General features: G+C 32.6%; 1 protein-coding gene across 1 annotated transcript in view; it reads left to right on the top strand.

Moving 5' to 3' along the window:
* LOC110106501 (serine/threonine-protein kinase ATM) overlaps positions 1-24,422 on the top strand; it is a 256,327-nt gene that overhangs the window by 36,625 nt on the left and 195,280 nt on the right. The window contains exons 16-23 of the mRNA XM_028694452.1: positions 8,645-8,744; positions 9,484-9,555; positions 13,168-13,305; positions 13,396-13,497; positions 13,584-13,771; positions 14,750-15,353; positions 15,445-15,513; positions 15,708-15,872. Coding sequence (XP_028550285.1) covers positions 8,645-8,744; positions 9,484-9,555; positions 13,168-13,305; positions 13,396-13,497; positions 13,584-13,771; positions 14,750-15,353; positions 15,445-15,513; positions 15,708-15,872 — 1,438 coding nt within the window. The remainder of the gene's footprint in view (positions 1-8,644; positions 8,745-9,483; positions 9,556-13,167; positions 13,306-13,395; positions 13,498-13,583; positions 13,772-14,749; positions 15,354-15,444; positions 15,514-15,707; positions 15,873-24,422) is intronic.

Consider the following 24,422-nt stretch of genomic DNA (forward strand, 5'->3'; position numbering starts at 1 on the left):
AGACACATCCATGACTAAAGCAAAAAGATATGGCTTAAGGCTGATCTTGATGTAACCCAACCGAAATAGGGAAATACTTGGTCAATCCCCTTGTGTTTGAACACAAGTAATAGCTCCTGCATACATATCTTAATGATTTGAATATAAGCATTATTGACTCTTTCTTTCAAGAACTCCCATAGCACTTCTCTTGGGACTTATCATATGCTTTTTCTAAATCAATAAATATCATATGTAGATTCCTTATTTTTCTCTATATTTCTCATCAAACCTCTTAATAAATGTATGGCTTCCATAGTCGACCTACCGGCATGAATCCAAATTGATTGAGAAACATTAGTATCACGCCGCACCTATGCTCCATAACTCGCTCCATAGTTTTAAAGTATGACACATTAACTTAATACCCTCATAATTCGCACAATCTTGTACACACCTTTATTCTTAAAAATAGGAATTAACACACTCATTCTCACTCATCTGGCATCTTCATTACGTCTTCAAAATAGTATTAAAAAAGTTTAGTAAGCCTTGAAAATTCCTTCATCTGCTAAGCATTTCCACACCTCTATTGGGAATATCATCCGGGTACTCCAACAGCTTTTCCACAACACGAACCCTTCATTCTTCTTTTAAAGGCCTCTCTAACTTCAGTTTTACTAATACGCGATAAAAATATTAATCTATTTCATCTAGCTAGCTAAGGTCACTATAGTCAATCTTATTTCACAATCTTCATTAAAAAGTTTAGCAAAATATCGTCATCCATTCTTTGCATTGAAAATATCATCTTTAAGAAAAGTATTTTTGATCGTTCATCTTTTACCAATTACACTTGAACTAAATCCTACTACCTACATATCTCTTTGTTTAAGCTAACTTATACATATATCTTTCATCCTCTAGTTAAAGTAATACCAATCTATTAATATAAATCCACTAAAAGCTTAATGCCTTTGCATCGCATATTGCTTCTTAGCATCCTACGAAGCCACTTATATATTTCTCAATTAATCCAGAAATATTATAAAATTAAACCAATTTTTATAACAAAGATTCTTATTTTAATTTTTCTTGCAATTAAGCGATTTCCACCACCACACTATTTTACGTATTAATGAGCTTTTCCTTTGATACTATGATGCAATCAAAAATTTGGGAGAGGGACCCAAATTTTGATCACAAAAAGAAACTCTTATCTATTAGCAATAAAAAACTTACAAGAACTCACAAAAAACTATAAAACACAACTTATATAATAAAAGACTTACAAACTTTTATCCAACAAAATGACTTCACCAAAAACAAGCCAACAAAACAGCCAACAAAAAAACAAGCCAATCCAAAACAAACCACACAAACTTCCTTTTAGGCACTAGAACAGCCAACAAAAAACAGCCAACCCATTTCACTAAAACAGCCAACAAAAACACAAGCCAACACTTCACTAAAAAACTAGAAGACAAGATTACAGGTGGAGTGGAACTTTGCCGTAGATAAGAAGGAGATTAGAAGCCGAGACGAAGGTTGGAAAGAGCCCGCAGGAATTTCCGAAGGAGGTGGAAGACGGAATGCCGACAAAGCTCGCAAGCTTTTCCAAACAACAAACGCCGCAGGTTTAGTCTCCAAAATAACTCACATCAATATATCATTCTTCATACAACATCTCCAATTTATAAGGCAAAGAAAGGAATGCAAAAGACCACATCATAAGTGTTTACAAAGCTCCCAAGCATTTTAGATCATAGGCATCCCAAAGTGCGCCAGTTTGGAAATGCAGCTCATGGAAGTTCACGGAAAATCAAGCCCCTTCATTAATCAAGACAGGAACCAAAGGAGGCCAACTCACGGACAACAAACAGCACCACCAACAAAGCATCACAATTACGGGAAAAACACTTCCAAAGGCTGCCCTGAATACACCAAAGAAAAATCAGCAAACATATTCCCATTGAAATTCGCCCACCAAGCCATGGCCAAACATCTCACGGAACCAAGGCAGCAAACAGACGCGAAAATTCCCACAGCAGCACAGCCACGGAAAACCTTCCCAACTTCGTCACGGAACCAAGGCAGGAACGGAAGTTTCCACAGCGACACAGCAAGGGAAAAGCCTCCAATATCGGAAAAACAGCCCCAATTAAACCAGTAACAGGAACTCAAGGGCATATTCATGAACCAAAGAGACAAAAGATTTCGAAATTAGGCCATGCAGGAAATATCAGCCCAAAGTAATGATTCTAGCATTAATATCATTTTAATTCCCTCATGATTCACAGCATAGAATCCAGCCCCACATTAATACTAAGCACGGAATTCCAAAGAGACAAGAGAAAGGGAAGGGAAGGACAGAAATACTCAACTTGTATTGACCCCCCCCCTTTGTCTACATCAATACTCCAAGGACATCGTTTGCAATATTCTTAATATTCATAGCGACTTTTTCCCAGCATAATATTAGCATCCTCCATGCACAAACAAAATCTTAAGATCTAAAATCTTATTTCCAAAAATATTTTTGTTAATATTCTTTAATGCCCCATTTAATCCTAGGGAAAATTGTTTTACTTTATTTTTTATTTTATGCCCCTTTCTTAAAGTCCAAAACTAATAATCGATGTTGGGACATGAAATTTTCATTCGGAATAACTTATACAATCTTGCAATCGTTAAACTATTTAATTTCTAATAAGAAAATAGTCAATCTGGGTTGTATTATATCCAATTTTTATAAGTGATGAGATGCTTCATTCCTTTTCTTATATAAGGTATTAGCAATTAAAAAAATCATAAGCCCTAAACAAAAATCCAATATGGTCTGCCACCTTCATTCATCGTTTCCAAATCCATGCCACCATGAACTGCTTTTTAAAATCATCTACCTCTCTACCAACAATGTCCATTTAAATCGGCCTCCATAAAAAAACTCTTTTTTCTTCAAAGAAGTATATTTGTATTAATTCTTCTAAGTCATTCCCAAAAATTTTAATTAAACTCATATCCAAAAACCTACTTGAGGAAGCATAAGCCACTTATAATATTAACAATCTTATTCATCAACAAACAATCTGTCTAAAGTGTAATTGCTATTCTTCATTTCTATTAATTTTAAACATTATCTTTAAACTCTTATCATAATAACACCTACACCATTTCTAGTACGAATCCTACGCCGACAGGATCAAAGTTTAAATCCTAAAACTATCAATTTCCTTAGCCTTATTTTTCTGCCAACCCAATTTAGTGCCTTGATGCACAAAATATTCTAAACTTCCTATGAATCATAAGTATCTATTGAATTCCATTGATTTCCTGTAGGGACCATATTTTCAAGTGCTATCCTAATTTGGAGTTCATGGACTTAGCTTCTTTGCCCACGAATCCGTCCGAATGTGGGGAACCCTTGCCTATTTTAACACTTCACCGGGCGCCGGTGGCAGCGGACCCTGCCATGTGCACGTGAACAGGCCATACAGCACGCGCTTACAAGGGACGCCCCGAGCATTTAAACAATTCTAAAATCATCATGATGTCCGACAAGTTGATGCTGGCTCGACACGACCGAACACAACCCATCCACTGGGTCACTCACTAGACATTTGCAAGAGGATTTACCTTGGTGTATGCTTTTTGTTGATGATATTCTTCTTGTTGATAAGACTAGAGAGGGAGTTGAAGGTAAACTTGAATTATGGAGGTCAACCTTAGAGTTTAAAGGTTTTTGCTTGAGTAGATCTAAAACGGAATATATGGAGTGTAATTTTAGTAGTAATAGACCTAGTGAGGGGATTGTGACTTTGGGTGATCAAGTCATTAATAAGAGTACACGTTTTAGATATCTTGGATCTATTTTTCAGAGTGATGGTGAAATAGATGGGGATATTATCAGCAGAATTTAAGTTGGATGGTTGAAGTGGAGGAATGCATCGGGTTTTGTTATGTGATAGAAATTACCCCTCAAACTTAAGGGAAAATTCTATAAGATGGTAGTGAGGCCTGCAATGCTTTATGGTGCCGAATGTTGGCCTTTAAAAGAGAAGCATAATACTAAGTTAAGTGTGACAGAGATGAGGATGCTCAGGTGGATGAGTGGCTTTACCCTTAGAGATAGGATACAAAATGAGCATATACGTGAAAAGGTTGGAGTAGCTCCAGTAGAAGATAAGATTAGAGAAGGTCGCCTTAGATGGTTTGGTCACATAAAACGGCGGCCTTGCGATGACCCGGTTAGGAGAGTAGAGGTATTAGATTTGACTTATGTTAAGAAAGATAGGGGTAGACCTAAAAAGACTTGGTCAGAAAATATTAGGAACGACCTTTCTTTATTAGATTTAAACGAGAATTTGACTTTTAATAGGACACAATGGAGAAAAAGGATTCATGTAGCCGATCCCACGTTGTGGGATAAAGGCTTGATGTTGTTGTTGTTCTTTTCTTTGTCTGGGCTAAAGTTTAGTAGTTGCAGCGGGGAAAAATATATATATTTTTTTAATTCTTTTTTTTTTCTTGACGTAGACTTTTTTTTTCCTTTTGACTGAAGATGTGGATGCTGGAAAATTTGTTCTTGATAGTGCCTTGAAAGAGATAGAAGAGGAATCAGTTAAGGAGTTTGGGACCAAGAAGAGTCGAGAGACATTGGAGAGATGAGAGAAGAAAGAAGCGATAGGAGATAGGAGAGAGGAGAGAGGAGAGATAAAGGATATTGAGAGGTGAGAGGCTCAGGAGCTAAACTGGCTACAAATTTCTTTCATCACATTACTATATTATTTAGTACATGACTTGGAACCCTTTGTATTGACTATTAGAGTTAGGGTTCATAACAAAAAGACTAACAAACACATAACTAGATGGTGCTGTTTGGTTGCAAGTAGGCTTTAACTCAAGTAGGACTTAAACTCAAGTTAGATTTAGTAGTAGTACTACTACTACGACGACAACAACAACAACAATAATCCTATATCCCACAATGTGAGCTCGGCTACATGAATTTGTTTTTCTATTGTGTCCTATTAAGAGTTGAATCTTCATTTTAATCTTTTAAAAAAATATCATGTCTAATACTTTCTAACAAAGTCTTTTTAGGTCTACCTTTACATTTCTTAACATAGGTAATATTTAATACATCTACCCTTCTAACCGCGTCATTGGAAGGCCGTCGTTTAATGTGACCAAGCCATCTTAGGTGATTATCTCTATTCTTATATGCTACTGGAGCTACTCCCAACTTTTTTACGTATATATTCATTTTGCATTCTGTCTCTAAGTGTAAAACCACTCATCCACCTAAGCATCCTCATCTCTACGACATTTGATTTATTTTTTTGTTTTCTTTTAATGGCCAACATTGTGTGCCATAAAGCGTTGCAATCTTACCACCATCTTATAGAATTTTCCCTTAAGTTTGAGGTGCACTTATCTAGCACACAATAGACTTGATGCATTCCTCTACTTCAATCATCCAACTTGAATTCTACTAATAATATTCCCATCTATTTCACCATCGCTTTGAACAATAGATTCGAGATATCTAAATCATATACTCTTTTTAATGACTTGATCGCTCAAAGTCACAATCCCTCCACTATATCTATTAGTACTAAAATTACACTCTATATATTCGGTTTTAGATCTACTCAAATGGAAACCTTTAGACTAGGTTGACTTCCATAGTTCAAGTTTTCCTTCAACTCTATCTCTATTCTTATCAACAAGAAGAATATTATTAGCAAAAAACATCACCATGACACATCCTCTTGCAAATGTCTAGTAAGAACATCCATGACTAAATCAAAAGATATAAACTTAAAGTTGATCCATGATGTAATCCAACTATAATAGGAAAATACTTGGTCAAGTCACCTTGTGTTTTAACACAAGTAACAGCTCCTATTTACATATCCTTATTTGACTTGAATATAATTATTGTTAACTCATTTCTTTTCTAGAACTCTTGAGAGCACTTCTCTTAAAATTTTATTATGTGGTTACTCTAGATTAATAAATATTATATGTAGATCCTTCTTACTCGCTCTATACCTTTCCATCAAACCTCTCAATAAATGTATGGCTTCCATAGTAGACCTACCCGGCATGAATCCAAACTCATTTTGAGAAACATTAGTATCATGCCGTAACCTTTTCTTAATTACTCTCTTCTGTAGTTTTAATGTATGACACATTAACTTAATTCCTTTATAATTCACACACTCATATGCATCACTCTTATCCTTAAAAATAGGAGCAAACATACTCGTTGAACTCAACTGACATCTTTTTAGTCTTCATAATAATATTAAAAAGTTTAGTAAGCCAATAAATTCCTTGATCTATTAAACATTACCAGCAACGACAGTATTTCAAGTTAGATTTAGTTAGTTCTTTAAAGCCGTATTTAATACATCTTGATAGTTAAAACATGAAAACGGTTTGACATGATAGGCCTTAAATCTAGATAAACTGTTTGGCTACTTAATTCAGAATGTAATGATTTTTAGATTGTGAGAGCTTATTATATCTTCATGCCCTATATTAACCATTTGACTAATTAATCATAGTTAGTTTATTAACATCTCTATTATTCACGAATTAGTAATTTACCACTCTAATTAAACACATTAACTTCTATTTACTCAAAGGAAACCAAAAATAACACCCATTAGATCAAGTTAATGTCTTATTAATTAATTAATTTTAATTTTTACAGATAATTTAATTTTTTTAATTAATTTATCTATATCTAATATGCTTGATTGAATATTAGTGATTTAGTTGAAATTTTTAATCAATTATAATTTGCTGAATCAAATTATAATTAGCATGAGATAATATCCTAATTGATAATGAGTTAATAATTTACAAAGCTAACACAATTTCTTCTATTTTGATTAAATTAAATCACAAACAATATCTGTTATTTTAAGTAATATCTTTTTAATTAACCAACATTAAGTATTAAAATTCATTTAATATTTTAATTAGTGTTTCTTGTTTAATTAAACCCACTAATATTAATAATTAATGCAGTTATCAACCTTAAGAAGATCAAATTTATAAATTGCCAATCATGAACTTATCTCAACCATCTACCTCTTATCCAAATTCTCAAAACCCTCACTGATATAGAAGTTAGGAATTTGCTGAATATGAAGATGAATAGTTTGTGAGACCTTGCGAATTTAATTTAAATTTGCTGAATGCTCGGATTTTGGAAATTTGGGAGTTCAGATAAAACTGGGGATAAATGAGATTTAAAATTCTGCAGTATCAACATTTTTTTTTCTTACTGCTTGACAAGATTTGAGTTAAATCTTGCTTAAATTTTGCGGAGAACTTGCTGCCGAACAACCCAAAAAGTTTTAAAATATAACGACATATAATGAAGAATTTGATGTAAAAGACTAGCCCAATGAGTTAGAGACTTAAGTTGATATGCATTAATCGCAATTAAACTATATTTTGCTTTTGAGCAGGTCGTGAATGCCTTTTGAGTATCAGTCCTTGAGGAGGTAAAGCATTTCCATGAATCCTCTCTGTTCCTTCTCCAGCCTATGTGCATCATTATACTTGTATTGTGTATAAAAAATTGCTTAGGCCTTCTTCAGCTTTTCTTTGAACAATGTTTGTGTACGCTGCTAACCATTCCTCGTCTGCACTTGCTCTTCTTTGAAATGACATGTCAATTTGGTCCAAAATCTGAATTGGGTTCCTTCATGCACCACTTCAGATATTATCCTTTGAGTTGATTGCTTCTTTGAAGAATTGTATGCAAACCCCCGAGAAATACTAATGCACGATGCTTCATTTATTCACTAGCAACTTAATGAGGAAGTATTGATTACCATCGAGCACTTGACTTTTTTGTTGATTGCTCAATATTCTCCATTAGAATCTTCAAAGTTGCTTAGGAACTGGATTTCTAGACTCGGTGTAATAGTTATTATTTCCCCAGGAAGCACACAATCTTTTTGAAGTAAAATCCCTTCAATTTTCTTTCATTGAATATATTTTTAGAAAGTAGCAGCCAATTCTGATAATTAATCAACTATTGCAGGTTGAGCCATTACAAATTTTCGCCGTTGATTGTCCAATTACTGATTATATTAATAATTCCTTTGCATTGTGATTTGTACATGTCAAAATTTATATATGCCAACATTTTTGTTTTCTTCCTTCAGCTGCAAGCTACATACAGCTTCAAACAGTACTCCACTTCTGACAACATTTTAGGTCTAAATGCTATTCAGAAACCATATCTAAAGTTTATCTATTAAAAATGTTCACTTTAATTTAACAATGTAATTAGAAAATGCCTTGGAGATGTAAAAGATCCTTTGGATTATTATTATTATTATTAAATAAAATGGGAAAATTCTCATGCTTACCAATTTTAATTTAATTTGTAAAAAACATGTGCCATTCCTGTATTGATCTAGCTTACTATTAAACTGAATTTAAAGACAAAAGCTGAGGTGTTCATTATTGAAATGCTCAAAAGCTTATATCAGAATTAATGATTGTATTTGTTGCCAAGGTTGAACAATTGTATGAAGCCTTATTGGGTTTTGTGGAAGTTAAACAATACATGATGCGGGCTTCACTATTGTGGTTCTTACTCTGGTTTAATTTATTATCCTATCACTGTAAGGTATCTTGTGCAGTCATCAGTATCCTTGGGAGATATTTTTATGGCAGATATGTGTTGGAACTTGGAATTGTACATAAATTTGTTTGTGCAGGATAAGTTGGTACTTGCATTCATTGTAATATTTTATTACTAATATTTATATTTATATTATTTTGCTTATTATTTGTTACATTGGTAGCATCGCATATTGCTTTCTTAGCATCCTTACGAGCCACTTTATATAATAGATTAGATACTAAAGAGGGAGAAAGATATATGTATAAGTTAGCCAAACAAAGAGATAGGAGTAGTAAGGATTTAGTTCAAGTGAAGTGTATTAAAGATGAAGATCAAAAAATACTTTTCTTAGAAGATGATATTCAACAAAGATGAATTTTGCCCGTGAGTGTTAAATTAGGTGAAATATGAGAAAAAGTTATCATTACTTTCTTAGAGAAATACATGTATTCTACACGTTAAACTATGATGAAGTCTCTTGTTCGATATGACACTTGAAATATTTTTTCAGCTCTTGTACCAAATGAAGTCCAATTTCTTCATGAGATTAATGCTGTCAAGCATCTTATTGAAATGCATTCAACATCTAGTTACTTTATGAAAAATGAGCTCTACCATTTGGAATAAGCTTAGTGGCAAAATATATATTCAGTTGTGATCACATAAATAAACTACCAAATGTTTTATTAATTTGTGCTTGAATTCAATAATTAGAGAATTTTCTGCTTTTGATTATTGTTTTCATGTAGATTTTGTAGCCATTAATGTTTCATTTCTCTTTTTCTCATTTTTTTTTGAGTCTAATATCCTAACTTCTTGTTATTGATGTGAGAACTGCCCAGGGTGACCTTCGGGATGTTTATCATCTTAGAAAAAATCTATTGAAAGCATCGTTAGATCTGGTCAATTTGAAGGTTTGTTTTTTCATACTGGAGACTGTTGTGGCAGTTCATATTTGCATATTCTAATTTTTTTTCCTTTGCATCAAATTCTAGACTAAGCAATGTGGTATTTATCTTAGCCAAGGTTTGATATGATTAAAATTTAAAATTTTCTTTTCTAATATATTTGATATTATTAAGATTATTCGTCAAATATATGAGCCAAATGCTTTTCAGTCTTAGTAACTACTCCCGAAATATGCTGATTGTCTTGGTTAATATTCCTTTAATTGCAATCTCCTAGTTCTTTTAAGATACTAAAAACCAATAAACTAGATTTTGCAAAGGAAAAAAAAACTAGATTCACAAAGCTAACTCATAATAGTTAGGACAAGTCTATTGATAATGATGTTGAAACCGTTGTTTAGAGGATTATACAAACTCCAATAGCAAAGACTAGTAATGCGACTCACCCTCCTTTCAGAGAAAACAGCATTAGAAACATGGATGTATTATACTATCCGCATCAATATTTTGTTTTGGTCCGTGCCATGACTTATTCTCTGACGGAAGTGTAAAGAATTTATGAATTAGAAAGCATTGGAATTGAGTTGAGTTGGAGTGAGCTGGTCTCAATTCGAGATAAAAAAATTTATATTTTAATTCTGCAAGTTCGTGTTGAGCTAAAATGATTTATTCAAAGTTGATTTTCGAGTTAAGTCTGGCCAAGTTTCTTAAGTCACAATATTTTCTTAATTCATAAATGAATTATATTTATGTAAATATCTCTATACTATCACTTAAGTTTTTAAAAGCTATATATAACATAGGTGTGCATATATGCAAGAATTATAAATAAATTTATATATTATATTCTTATAAAATAGATATGAGTATGAGCATGTGAGATGAAACATAAATGTTTATTTTTATTTGAATCAAGTTTATTTTGAGCTATTTTTGAGTGATTCATCCTTACTTAAAACATTCTAATCATAACGTTTTATATTTGAAGGCCTTATGGAAATGTAAGGCAAAATAACTTGAGATAGAGTTGTGATTGAGTAGCTAATTTCCAGTCTTCATTCTATATTCATCATCTAGTACAATGCATGAGGCCTCCTATAAATAGGCCAAAAATGAAATAAAACTAAAAGACATAAATACCCTCAGGGCTACAATATCAAAAGACCATCCATAAGGGTAGTAAAACTGAAAAATAAAATAAACTAATACATAAAATGACTCAAAATATAAACTCATGATTATGACCGTCGATCTCCGGTGTCTCCGATGGTACCATGTCGAAATCACTGACGATGTCCTCATCACCAAGAGCAGGAGTTGTTTTTAAAATATATACCCTTTGTTTGCATAAATGTTTGGTTGAATATAAATCCTGTCAACTCTAGTCTTTGACATGTATAAAATCGATATAAAAAAATTGGGATTTATGAACCTATCCTATAGATAAGTGAATCACTTGAGTTTATGTGTTCAACTTTACAAAATTGAATTGATACTTGAAAGAAATTTGCAAATTTTTAAAGTAATTTAATGATCATTTAGAGTGATTGCACGGTTTTGGAGTCGTATATTTTGACATTATATTTTTTTGAGGTCTATACAACATTTTGGGTGAAAGAAATTTCAATTTTTAATATTTGCAAACTTCTCTGTGTATGCAAGAGAGTTTACTTTCAATAATTTAGCACTTTTTAAACGATGGATACACCTTTTGGTGTGCCTGTGAGATTTACAAGGCATTATAATTGAGTTGAATTGGAGATAGAATTATAGCTTTAAAGATTTCGTATACCTGTGAGATTTACTTGTATGCAGGAGAGTATACTTTAAATAATTAAGGACATTTTTAATGATGCACACCTTTAAGTGTGCCTATGAGATTTATGAGGCATTATAATTGATTTGAATTGATTGTTGATGTTAAGATTATTAATGTTATAAGTACTTTTGTGCCTCAAGTTAGTTTGATACAACACCAACATCTTTGAAGAATTTATATAAATGACACCTCTTGAAGAAAGGGTTTTTATCGAGGAGATTTAAATGAAAATATTGGTAGAGTGGTTGAAGTTTTTAAAAGTATTCATGGTTGCTATGAGTGTGGAGTGACTCATGAAGGTGGTAGAACTATACTAGATTTTGCTATTGTTATTTGATTTTATAATTGCTAATACTTTATTTAAGGAAAGAGAGGAGCATATCATCACTTACAAGAGTTGACATTGTAAATCTCACATTGATTATTTTCTTATAAGAAAAATAGATCATTTAGATTCCAAAGTTTGTAAAGTCATTTCGATTGAAAGTTTATGTACACAACATCGCTTGTTAGTTTTGAATTTTAAGATGAAGAGGTGAAAAATGAAAAATAAGGTAAGATATTATTCTAGGATTAGATGAAGGTATTTAAAAAAATAGGGATATTAAGAATGTTGTATAGTATGTGGTTGTAGAATAAAAAATTATTTTCTAATGGTTAAAATAGTTGGTGTGTAGATAAAATATACAATAAAAGATAAAATAAGAAGTTTTATTATAAAAATTAGTTTAGATGTAAAAGCTCAAAAAATTGGGAAAGATAGAGGGGCCCATGAGGATTCTAAGAAAGTAACATGTGATACAAAAAATTTAATTTTTAGTGATTTATATAAGATAGCCAAGCATACATATTAAAGAAAAAATTAGTTCAAGTGAAGTGCATTAAGGATGAAGATCAAAAAGTATATTTTTTAAGAAGTGGATATTCAACATAGATGGCTAATATATTTCGATAAAAGGAATCGTTATTTCTTATCCTAGAAGGTAATCATTTGCTAAAATTGGAGAAAGAAGAAACCTACCTAGCTCTCGCGTGAAGCCCGACCGTCCGCCCTCTCTGTTTCGCGCGAACAGTTCTGTTCCGCGAACTGTCTGTTCCGCGGGATAATAAAGGAGGGCCGGAAGAACCGGTTATCACAGGGCTATTCCTCCACTAGATATTAATGAGCTGGCATTACTAATGTTTCAACCACTTAAGCTCAAAACTGAAATCTGCCAAGGCTCCATAGAATTGTGTTGACCCCCCCTTTGCCTACATCAATATTAAAGAAAAAATTAGTTCAAGTGAAGTGCATTAAGGATGAAGATCAAAAAGTATATTTTTTGAGAAGTGGATATTCAACATAGATGGCTAATATATTTCGATAAACTTTTCAATGAAGGTTGTTTATGTTGTAGCAATGTTGATATTGAATCTACATTTCTTTCTTATCATTCCTCACTCTTTTACCTTTTTGTAACTTTGTCATATTTATATGTGCCAATCTCGGTGTAAAAGATATTTGTGTGTTTTTGTTTTGGTTGAATCTTTTGAATTTCTTGATGCTTGTATAACTGTGATGAGGCCTTCTGTTTAACGATATTTAGAAATTCTTTGTCATTGTAAATATTACCGTATTCACTTCTTTAGTGGTTGCGGTTTGCTTTTAGAATTTTTTGCTTCTTTATGGAACATCTTAAGGCAGATTGTAATGCAATTCTACATTGTTTTCTAAAAGCTTCATATAACTTAATCTGTTTCTTTTAGCGTGCATTTGTACTAAATTGAATCACTAACTGCTTGTTCTTAATGTATTTCAGGAACCCAACACTTTAAACGAGCAAGCTATTTTGTTGATTCCACTAGTTTCCTATTCACTTGCTGCTGGTTTTTGTCATCTTTTACCTTTTTATAAGGAGGTATCCATATTTGCAGATGCTCAGGTTTTAAAGGCTAAGGTAAATGTTGAAACTTTTTTGTTTATTCTTTCCCACTGTTTTTCTTATGTTTTGTGTTTAATTGATCTATCCTTTGATAATTATATTTAGTTGTCATCAATGGAAGATTCAGATCAGGCTCTGTTAGACGCTGAAGTGCTTGATTGCTCCATTGAAACTTTAAGCATGTTGCATAAACATAATACCGTTCAGGTTCTTCTTATTTATTAATGTTATTATTTTCATTTAGTTTTCTATATTTTCATCTTTTAGCCTTAATTAAATTTATGCATGATTAGGTGCTAGTGAAGAGTTATCCTAGCATTCGTATTCCTCGGCAGATCCGTGAGCCATTGCTGCATGAAATGGAAGAGTATATTTCTGGTCTTATGGGATCAAACAAGGATTTTGAGAAAACAGTTTTAGGGAACCTCATTAACATTTGTTCTCTTTTGTGCAATTTCATCCATTGTTCAATTTTTTCAAGGTTGGTTCTCTTTCCAGAAGTGAACTATTTGTCACATCATTTTAAATTACAAATTTAATGATTTCTCATGAAATGTAGCCTATGAATACTATGTATGGCCTTGTCATTTAAAAGATGAAATGTACAGATTTTGCTGACCAATGATATTTTGATTTGTTTGATCTATGACAAACGAACTGCATTATGATATTAGTTTCGCCTTCTTAATTGGGCTTTATGATAACATGCTACATGTCTTTCCTTCTCAGTTGAACAATCATGGAGTTTGTGTTACTTACTCAGGAATTTGTGTCACTTATTCAGGAATTTGTGCCCTCTTTGTTTATTTTATCATAAATGCTAATTTTTTTTACTCTTTAGACGTGGGAGTGCTTTATAATGAGTGATTACATTCATTTGGTATAGAGTTAAATGATTATCAGTTAGGCTGAAAGATAACATGTAAGTTGTAAGATGTCTATGCACGTAGTTTCATATTTTTGGTCGTGTCTTTTGTGGGCGAAGGGTATAGGCCCCCTATATTTTTCGCCCGCATCATAACATGTAAGTTGTAAGATGTCTATGCACGTAGTTTCATATTTTTGTAAATTTCATCAGTAATTTAAATTTTTGTATGGACAAATAACATCAACAAATTTGTTGTTGCTCCTCACTGATGAAGCTCTTCCGCTTAGTGCATAGCCTTAGAACTTCAAAATTTTTTCACCAACCTGATTGTTATTTTTTTAATTGATATTTTAAATTTAGGATTTTGTTACAGTTCTAATTACTATCTTTATATTTGGCTTTGAAGGCGTTGTCATCATCAATATTCATTAACATGTTGATTTGGATCCATATTAACAGATGCATATAGGTCTCTTCCTGCTAATTGTAATTATTATGTTTTTGTTTGGTTGGTAACATTGATATAGCCTTTCAACTTTAAATGGAAAAACTGTTTGTTTTTAATTCAATTTTTTATTGGCATTATTGCAGGCTAAAAGATGAGAAAGGACTTTATTACAATAAATTGTTAAACTATACTGTAAAGTTGATTGACCATATTGCTTATTTGATTGATGAAAATTTTCATGAAGTTCAACGAGGCGGTTCTGTTAGCGTTGGCTGCATGTTTGATGGTTCACGGTCCACTTTTATGTCTTTGCAAAGTTTTATATCTGGTCCTCTTTTCAGACTTTTTAAAGACGAAAAACATATTGATACCGAGCTACTCCAAGTCATTCAGTCCGCTGAGAAAATTTTGGCGGTTCTTGGTAGATCATTTACTGTGTTTTCCAATGCTACAGTTAGCCTTTGTTCTGGATTGGATGCACAAGCTCTTCAACTCCCAGGTTTTCAAGAATCCAATTCTGCATTTGATGGTACAGCCCGCATCATGGATGTGGATCTAGATGCTGAGAATTGTTCCAGAGATGCAGATTCCTTTAATTCACCTACAAGCAATTCTTCAACCATGTTTTACAATCCCATGCAGCGTAAATTAACATTAGTTTCTGTGATTTCCTCTTTTTCCTCTGTTTCACCTAAACTTGCTTGGGAAACTTTGTTTGAACTTCTGGGTAAAGAAGATGATGCTAAGGTTAGTTTTTCTTTTCATTTTTATTTTACTTTCTTTTTGTATTTATTATGTGGCAATTGCATAACAACTTTGAGCATTTTCTTTTCTGCAGGTTTCCGAGGTTATTTTGTATAACCTTTGCAAGTACTTCCATGGTTCTTCTGTTTCACTTTCCTCATTGGTACATCCTCTCCCGATCTTGATGCATTCTAATTTCTAATTTTGCTTATAATTACATCCCAGATTATTTATGATTCAGTTATTATCCATTTTTTATGATAATTCTTTATTATTATTTTTATACAATTTGGATTGCAGGCCACATTTTGGTGTTTGATAGTTTGATACTCTATTTTTCGTTCTTATACTTGCCAGGTTAATTCATTACATGACAATCTTGAGAAAAATTCATGCTCAAAACTGAGCTGTGAAAGTATTTTGACGTGTATCCGCATGCTTCTTGGGACTTTGCAATCCAGATGTTCAATCATTGGCAATGCTAATCTTGATTGGGGCACTGAAGATATGGCAGTGGAAGAGGTGTATTCATTTGTTTATGACACTCTTTAGCAATGATTTGGCTATTTTTTTGTCCTTTTTTTTGCAATATTTGTTAACAATATAGTTTAATATGCAAGTAGGTCCAATTGAGTGATTTCTGATTCTGATGTTTGCTTTTGCTTCATGCTCTTTATTTTGTCTTTTGCATATTTTTTCCTTAGGCTATTATTTGACTCGTATTGTTATTATGTCACTATCCAGTTATAAAATTGTTAAAAAAAAAGATTTAATTTTCTTAGTTTGGTGTGCATATTTTTTGTCTACATTAGACTATTAGCTCTTGGTTTAGAAAGACTATAGGTCTGTTTGATTAGTTAGAAAAGAAATTATGACGGGTAAAGAACTACTTTTGTACTAAATTTAAGATTTAAGGAGATATACTGATTTGTGTTGACTAATGTGAATTTGATTTTCCGAGTCATATCATGAATATCTGGTAGAGTGAACAATAATAGAAAAAAATCATATTAATATTGGAAAATTAATTTAATTTTATGCCTTGAAGATCTTATGTAGAGGTAATTTGATAAGGAAATTAACAAAGAGTATAAATGATAATAATCAGTTCTACGTATGTTTTATTGACCTACAAAAGCATATGATCAAGTGCAATTAAGTTGATTTAATAGGTTATTGAGGAGAAATTGTATTTGGAATACCCGTTTGTTGTTGTTAAAGATATGTTTGATGGAGTAATATCTAAAATTTGATGTTATGTGGAGTGCCCAAAAAGTTCCCAATCATACTTAAGTTTTTAGAAGTTCATTTTTTGCATTAAGATATAGGTGTTAGATATTTAAAAGTTAGTTAAGTTGATGTATGCTATTTGCAGAGTGCATTATCTTGTGAATTGAATGGGTTTTTGGCACGAGTTAAAAGTTAGAACAGGAGGGGAAATTTCAAAGATGTGGGGATAATATGTAGTTTTAATCGATACGAAGTTAATAGGGCAATGGATGATCTAGTGATATGTGGATGTGATAGATTTCGATATTGGCTTTATTTTATATTAATATATTCCTTTTAAGTATATTAAAAAGGCAGGAAATGGGTGAAACTTGATGTTTCTAATTTCTCCGCTTCTTTCATGTTAATGAGATTGAGCATCCTTTGTATCTGTTAGTTTGCTTTCTCAATAGAAATAAAAACCTAGAATGGTCAGGACGGTGCATTATTTAGATGGGAGTTTATAGTGATGTGTGCAGGACTGAAGCAATATTGATTGAGGAGGAGAAGATCATGGCTGTGGGAAAGGGCCATAAATCGTCTTTTAAAAAGAATAATGGCCTGAGTTGATGTTTAGTACGGACAATTGCAGCAAATTTAAATCTTTTGACTTTCATTTATCTTTATTAGGTATTCTTTCTATCTGACACCGTAAAGAAGTTCGAAACACCACTCAAATGAAACTTATTTCTTTAATTATATCATGATATAGATTATTACAAATCCTGATATCAGCATGAAAACTTTTAATCTCTATTAATTCCAAGAAGTATTCAAAATTCATGTTAAAATGGACCTTGCACAACTAAAACTGGTTTCCAAAACCTTTGTTAAAATAAATATTCTAAAAAATTCTTCAACAGAGGGACGGTCACCCAGTTATTCTTCCTGGTTAGTTCTAGCTGCCAAATCCAGTACTATGCTGTGGATGCAGGTCTGAAATACTTCAACCAGCAGGTTTTGATAGTGTTGTTCATGTGTTCCTCGGGAAAGAAAAAAACTTGAACAGGCACCGAACCTGGAACAAGAAAGCTGATAGGTATTTGCTGATATATTAGAATAAAATGAAATAATTGATAAAGAAACAGAGAGAAGATAACCTAGAAAAGGTTCGTCTATTCCTTCAGGCCAATTTCCTTGCAGTTTCTTGGATTCTTGTTCCCTTCTTTCCTGTTATTCTTGCAGTTTGATTTAAGTCTAAGAGGTGTTTGAGCAGTTGGCAGTGGATTGCGTTAAAGTAGCAGAAGATGTTCATCCCTTGATGGGGAATTCTTGCTTACCAGGTTTGTCTCTAGCTGTTCTTGCTGGCAGCCTTGCAGCCCAATGGCGCAGGTGCTTGCTGCAGGCTTCAATTGGCTGCCCAACCTGTGTTTTTCAGTCGAACACCGGGGAATACCCCATCTGAATCAATCCGCTGTTTCCTGGTTGAATTGCACCCAATAGTACCCAATGAAGTTGTTGACCACTGACTAGCTGACTTGCCCCACTCGCAACTGCCCACCTCATGCACGGTTTTTCTAAACGACGCAACGCTCCTCATGTAACTTCTGCTCATCATATAAAAGCAAACAACTGCTTGCTCCCTCTATTCTATTAAACTCTCATTCGAACACAGACAAAAAACTGAAAAAGGAATGTGCTCACCCCTCTTCGTCTCTATTTGTTGGCACGACGCTCCACACGAAAGTCCCCAATCTCTACCTCACTCGAATCCTCCTTCACATACGAAAGAGCTGCTCGATCTTCACATGTTACAATTGTAGAGCCGCATGGGACTGCGCTCCTTGCTTTTGACCCGTGCGCCACATCTATACCCGCCTTTCACCCATTTCCTGCTCTTGACCTAGACTTGAGTCCAGCTTGCTCGTTCACCTCTTCCTGCTATCCAACCAGAACCACTCGACCCAATTGCTGCTCGAACCGATTGCCGCTCGGTCCGGTCTTCTGATCTGTGCTATGCTATTGTCCTATGACTTCAACCGCACACACTTCTTCAGCTCCGTCCTCCACTCATGATTATGTAGATTTAGGATTGAAATGTTTGTGTGTGTGTGTATGTATATATATAATACATCAACAATAATAACAACAATCCTTTATCCCACTATGTGGGGTCAGCTACATGAATCTTTTAGGGCCAATTTTAAAAAGGAGCACCTTATTTATCACAATTTGTAGAAGGAGCATGTTTAGTTAACAATTTAATAAGAAGCTAATTCGCCAATTTATTTGGCGTATTCATGAAGAGAGAGAGAAAGTGATAGGTAGAGAGAAAGAGAGAAGGGAGAGGGAAGAGAGAGAGGCAGCGGTAGAGAGTTTTAAAATTAATTTTTGTTATAATATTTGCATAATTTAATTAATGTTATATTTATATTTTATTTATTTTAAAATAAATATAATGGGAGTTACTAATATATTTTAGTTTTAAGTATATATAATGTGGGACATTTTTTACTAAAAGGATGTTTTTCGAGATTAAAACATAATATAAAATATAACTTAAATTTAATTAAATTAGTTATTAATTTAAGTTATAAAATTCTAACACATAATATTAAAGTTATCAACTTATTTTAATTTGTACACTTGTAAATTTAATATACTTAATGTTATAATTTTATAATTTACATTTATATCTCCTTTAAAATTTGTATACTTAATATTATATTTTAATCTAATTTATTGTAACTTTATAACTGTAACTAAATTCCAATAAACTTAGTTTAAGATTTCTAACTTGATTTAATTTAATTTAGCTATTTTTAAAGTGTGTATTTTGTCTAATTTAAGGTTATAACATAAATTAATATTTTATGTCATAACATTTATATAGATTTAAATATTTATTAAAAATTTAATTAATATTTATAACTATAGTTTACATTGATATTTATAAAAATTCATTTTAAACATTTATAGACTAATAAGACTTTAATATATTTATAAATCTGAAGTAGGTTCCATATAAATAATTTAATTTAATATTTAATAAATACTTAAATTTATTTTTAGATAATTTATTAAAAATTATTTAATATTTATAACTATTATATTTATTTTAAAATAAATAAAATATAAATATAACATTAATTAAATTATGCAAATATTATAACAAAAATTAATTTTAAAACTCTCTACCGCTGCCTATCTCTCTCTCTTCCCTCTCCCTTCTCTCTTTCTCTCTACCTGTCAATTTTTCTCTCTCTCTCTCTCTCTTCATGAATACGCCAAATAAATTGGCGAATTAGCTTCTTATTAAATTTTTAATTAAACATGCTCCTTCTACTAATTGTGATAAATAAGGTGCTCCTTTTTAAAATTGGCCCAATCTTTTATCTCCATTGTGTCATGTTAAAAGTCATATTCTCATCTAAATCTAGTAAACAAAAGTCATTTCTAATATTTTCTAATTGTCTTTTTAGGTCTACCAGTGCTTAAAATTGCGTATTCGGGTATTGAGGCTTTTTTCATTCCTGAGGCAAGGCGTAAGCCTCAAGGCGTTTTGAGGTGTAAGCCTCAAAATCAAAAGATTGCGTAAACATAAAATGATAATTTTTTTATATACTAATGAGTGAATAATATAAAACATAAAAAAGCATAAGATATGAAGTGAAATCAAAATATCCCAATAATAAGACAACATGAAATATAGTTCTAACTCAAAATTCTATCTTTCCCAAGTCTCAGCATTCTTTTCATTAACATATAATTCAAATTTCCAAAAATAAACAACAATGACATATCACATAAGAACTCATAAGTCATCAGCACTGTCATCACTAAGGGGTTCTTCATTTGAATCATCATTATGATGAACTGCTCTCTCCCCTTCCTCCTCTCCTATAGAGTCCAATGCCGGGCATTTACTTCAAGATTTATGTAAGTTTTACTATATATAGCGCGAGGCTTAAGCCTCATGCCAGTGAGGTGAGTCGGGCCTCAAGGCGAATCTCAACCAAATTGAGGCGCAAGCCTCATAAAAAAAATTGGAGGAGGTGTTTTTTACTGGAATTGCGCAAAGGAGGGCCTCAAGGCGAGCCTCATATTGCACAATTTTAAACTATGAGGTCTACCTCTACCTTTCTTAACATAAGCTAAATCTAATGCATCTACTTTACTAATCGGGTCATCTTATCTCCTATTGGAGCTACTCCAACCTTTTCACGTATATGCTCATTTCATATCCTGTCTCTAAGAGTAAAACCACTCATTCACCTGAGCATCCTCATCTATGCAACACTTAACTTAATATTATGCTTCTCTTTTAATTGCCAACATTCTGCACCATAAAGCATTGTAGGTCTCACTGTCATCTTATAGAATTTTCTGTTAAGTTTGAGAAGGACCTTTCTATCAAACAACAAGCCTGGTGCATTCCTCTACTTCAATCATCCAGCTTGAATTCTACTTATAATATCCCCATCTATTTCATCATCACTCTGAACAATAGACCTAAGACATCTAAAACGTACACTCTTATTAATGACTTGATTGCCCAAAGTCATAATCCCCTCTCTAGATTTATTATTACTAAAATTACACTCCGTATGTTCAGTTTTAAATCTACTCAAACGAAACCCTTTAGACTTTAAGGTTGACCTCCATATTTCAATTATACCTTTAACTCCCTCTCTAGTCTTATCAACAAGAAGAATATCATCAGCAAAAAGCATACACCAGGGTACAACCTCTTACAAATGTCTAGTGAGAAAATCTATGACTAAAGAAAAATGATATAGGCTTAAGGCCGATCCTTTATGTTATCGAACTGAAATAGGAAAATACTTGGTCAAACCACCTTGTGTTTGAACACAAGTAACTTCTCCTACATACATATCCTTAATGACTTGAATATAAGTATTATTAACCCCTCTCTTATGTAAAACTCTCTATAACACTTCTCTCAGAACTTTATCATATGCTTTCTCTAATTTAATAAAAATCATATGTAGAACCTCCTTATTCTCTCTATACTTCTCCATGAAACCTCTCAATAAATGTATAGCTTCCATAGTAGACCTACTAGGCATGTATCGAAATTAATTTTGAGAAACATTAGTGTCTCGCCGCAACCTATGCTCCATAATTCTCTCCCATAGTTTTAAAGTATGACATATTAATTTAATTCCTCTATAATTTGCATAATCTTGTGCATTACCTTTATTCTTAAAAATAAGAATCAACACGCTTATTCTCCTCTCATATGGTATCCTTTTTGTCTTCAAAAGAATATTATAAAGTTTTGTAAGCCAATAAATTCCTTCATCTCCTAAGCATTTTCGCACCTCTATTGGAATATCATAAGGTCTAACAGCTTTTCCACACTTCATTTTTTTAAGCCTCTTTAACTTCGGTTTTACTGATACGTTTATAAAAATGAAAATCTTTATTTTCATTAAGGGTGCTAAGGTTCACTAAAGTCGATCACATTCTCATAATCTTCATTAAAAAGTAGCAAAATATCTCATCCACCTTTGTTGAATATCCTTTCTAATACAAGCACTTTTTGATATTATTCTTTATTACACTTCACTTGAACTAAATACTTACTATTCCTATCTCTTTGTTTAGCTAACTTATACATATATCTTTTACGCTCCTTAGTATCTAATCTATGATATAAATCATTAAAAGTTAAAATTTTCTTAAAGTTCAAAATTAATGAGCAATGTTGGGTACATAAACTTTCACTATGAATAACTTTACAATCTTTGCAATTTAAATTATTTATTTTTTTTAAAAATAAAATAATCAATCTGAGTTTTACTATATCCATTCTTATAAGTGATTAGATGCTCATATATTTTCTTAAATAAAATATTAACAATTACAAAATCATAAGATAAAGAAAAATCTAATATGGTTTACCACATTCATTAGTCACTCCAAAGACATAGCTACCATGATTGCTTTTAAAATTATCTACTTATATACCAACATGTCCATTTAATTCTCCTCCAATAAAAATTCTTTCTTTGTGCGATATCTTTTGCATTAATTATTCTAGGTCATTCCAAAATTTTAATTTTGAACACATATATCTAAACCTACTTGTGGAGCATAATCGCTTATAATATTAATAATTTTAGTATCAACAACAATCTTTAAAGCTATAATTATATATCTAATTCTATTAATTTTTATAAAATTATCCTTTAAAATCTTACTATAATCACACATATACTTTTTCTAGTATGACTCAAACTAGAATATCATAATTTAAATCCTAAAGTATCAGTCTCCGTAGCCTTCTCTCTAACCTATTTAGTTTTTTGAATGCATTGAATATTTATCTTCATATGGATCATAATATCTATTAATTCCATTAATTTGCCTGTAAGAGAAATATCTACTCCAGGTCTATAAGGTTTTTTTTGGACGAAGCAACCCATATCTGGCGATAAGGTTCCTTCTATCAGGTTGGGTCTCCTTTAACTATGTAGACCAGGGACCATGACAACCCGGGATGATGGAATTATAGGATTTTTATCGGGCCCATCATCATTCCCCCATCACCCGTTTTAAGCATATGGTGAAAAATTCGAATCATAAACTTTAAAATCTAAAATCAAATTCAAACCCCAAAATTGTTGCTATTATACGCTAAGTAATTATTACGACCTATTTAATGACTACCCTTAATTGAAAGTTCTCTCATTATCCGGAGGGGTAATTAACTATAGGGCTTGTGCCTATAGGAAACCATAACTGATGCGGACATCCAACCGTCCATGCCAATCCGAGGAGCTGAAGATCGACGATCGAGATCACTTTGTTTTATTTTCGTTTATTAAGTGTATTTTAATTTAGTTTTGCAATTTCCCTTTTTTATCCTCTTGTCTTATATAAGCCCAAGGGGCAAATGTGTCTTTTAATTTCTTTTGAGGCCTATATATAGAGGTCCCTTCTCTTGTATTAGGTATGATGGAATTATAATAAAATTGGTGTTTTGCACTTGTGTTCTTTGGGAATAACTTTAGTGAAATCCCTATGGGAGGGAGTCGGAGTTTCCACCAGTTGCAGGATGGGTCCGGGCTCGTGGCGTGAAGTCCCTTGGAGAAGGGCAACGTAGTACCCGTCAGCCGCAGGATGTGTCCGGGCTTGCGGTTGTATCTTTAGTTTTTTTTTTGTCTCTTGTCTTTTGTTTGTTTCCTCTTATTTCTCCTCGTCGTTATTTTCATCCTCTTCACCGCCCCCCTCCTTCCGGCCATCCCCACCACCCCCATAGCCCCTCCTACCAAAGCTCACCTCAACCTAACTACCAACCCAATCCCTTTTCTCCATTAGCTCCTCCACCGCCCCACCCAAGCCAAGCCCCACCGGCCGGCCACCCTTGTTTTGTCTCCATGAATGAGGAGTGAATGCCAACCTTAATCGTTTACCCTAAATAGTTTCAAATAATATTAGGAAATTATTTTCATGCGTTTGAGATTTAAATTTTGAATTTTCCAAATAGTTTCCTAATTCAAACGCTATACCACACCATATCCGGAAAAGTAATTGAATCTCATTCATCGTTGTAATTCAACTTAATTTGGGAGATTTAATTTGGGCGGTGTTTTTTTTTCAAATTTTCAAATTCCACTAATTTGAAATTTGAAAGTCTTGCCGTAATTTGCATTGCATTTAGGGAAGTTCCTTAATTAATCAATTTGAATTTTAAATTCAAATCGGATTTTATTTAACTATTTCCTATTCTTCCGCCTCAAGCATTAGATTCCCCAAATCTCGCTAAATCTCTCCTGCCTTCGATCCGCTCGGCGCCCAGCAATAATTCAATAGGAATTGTTTCCTAATCATTCC

The sequence above is a fragment of the Dendrobium catenatum genome, unplaced genomic scaffold (assembly GCF_001605985.2).
Source record: "Dendrobium catenatum unplaced genomic scaffold, ASM160598v2 fragScaff_scaffold_488, whole genome shotgun sequence".
NCBI lineage: Eukaryota > Viridiplantae > Streptophyta > Magnoliopsida > Asparagales > Orchidaceae > Dendrobium > Dendrobium catenatum.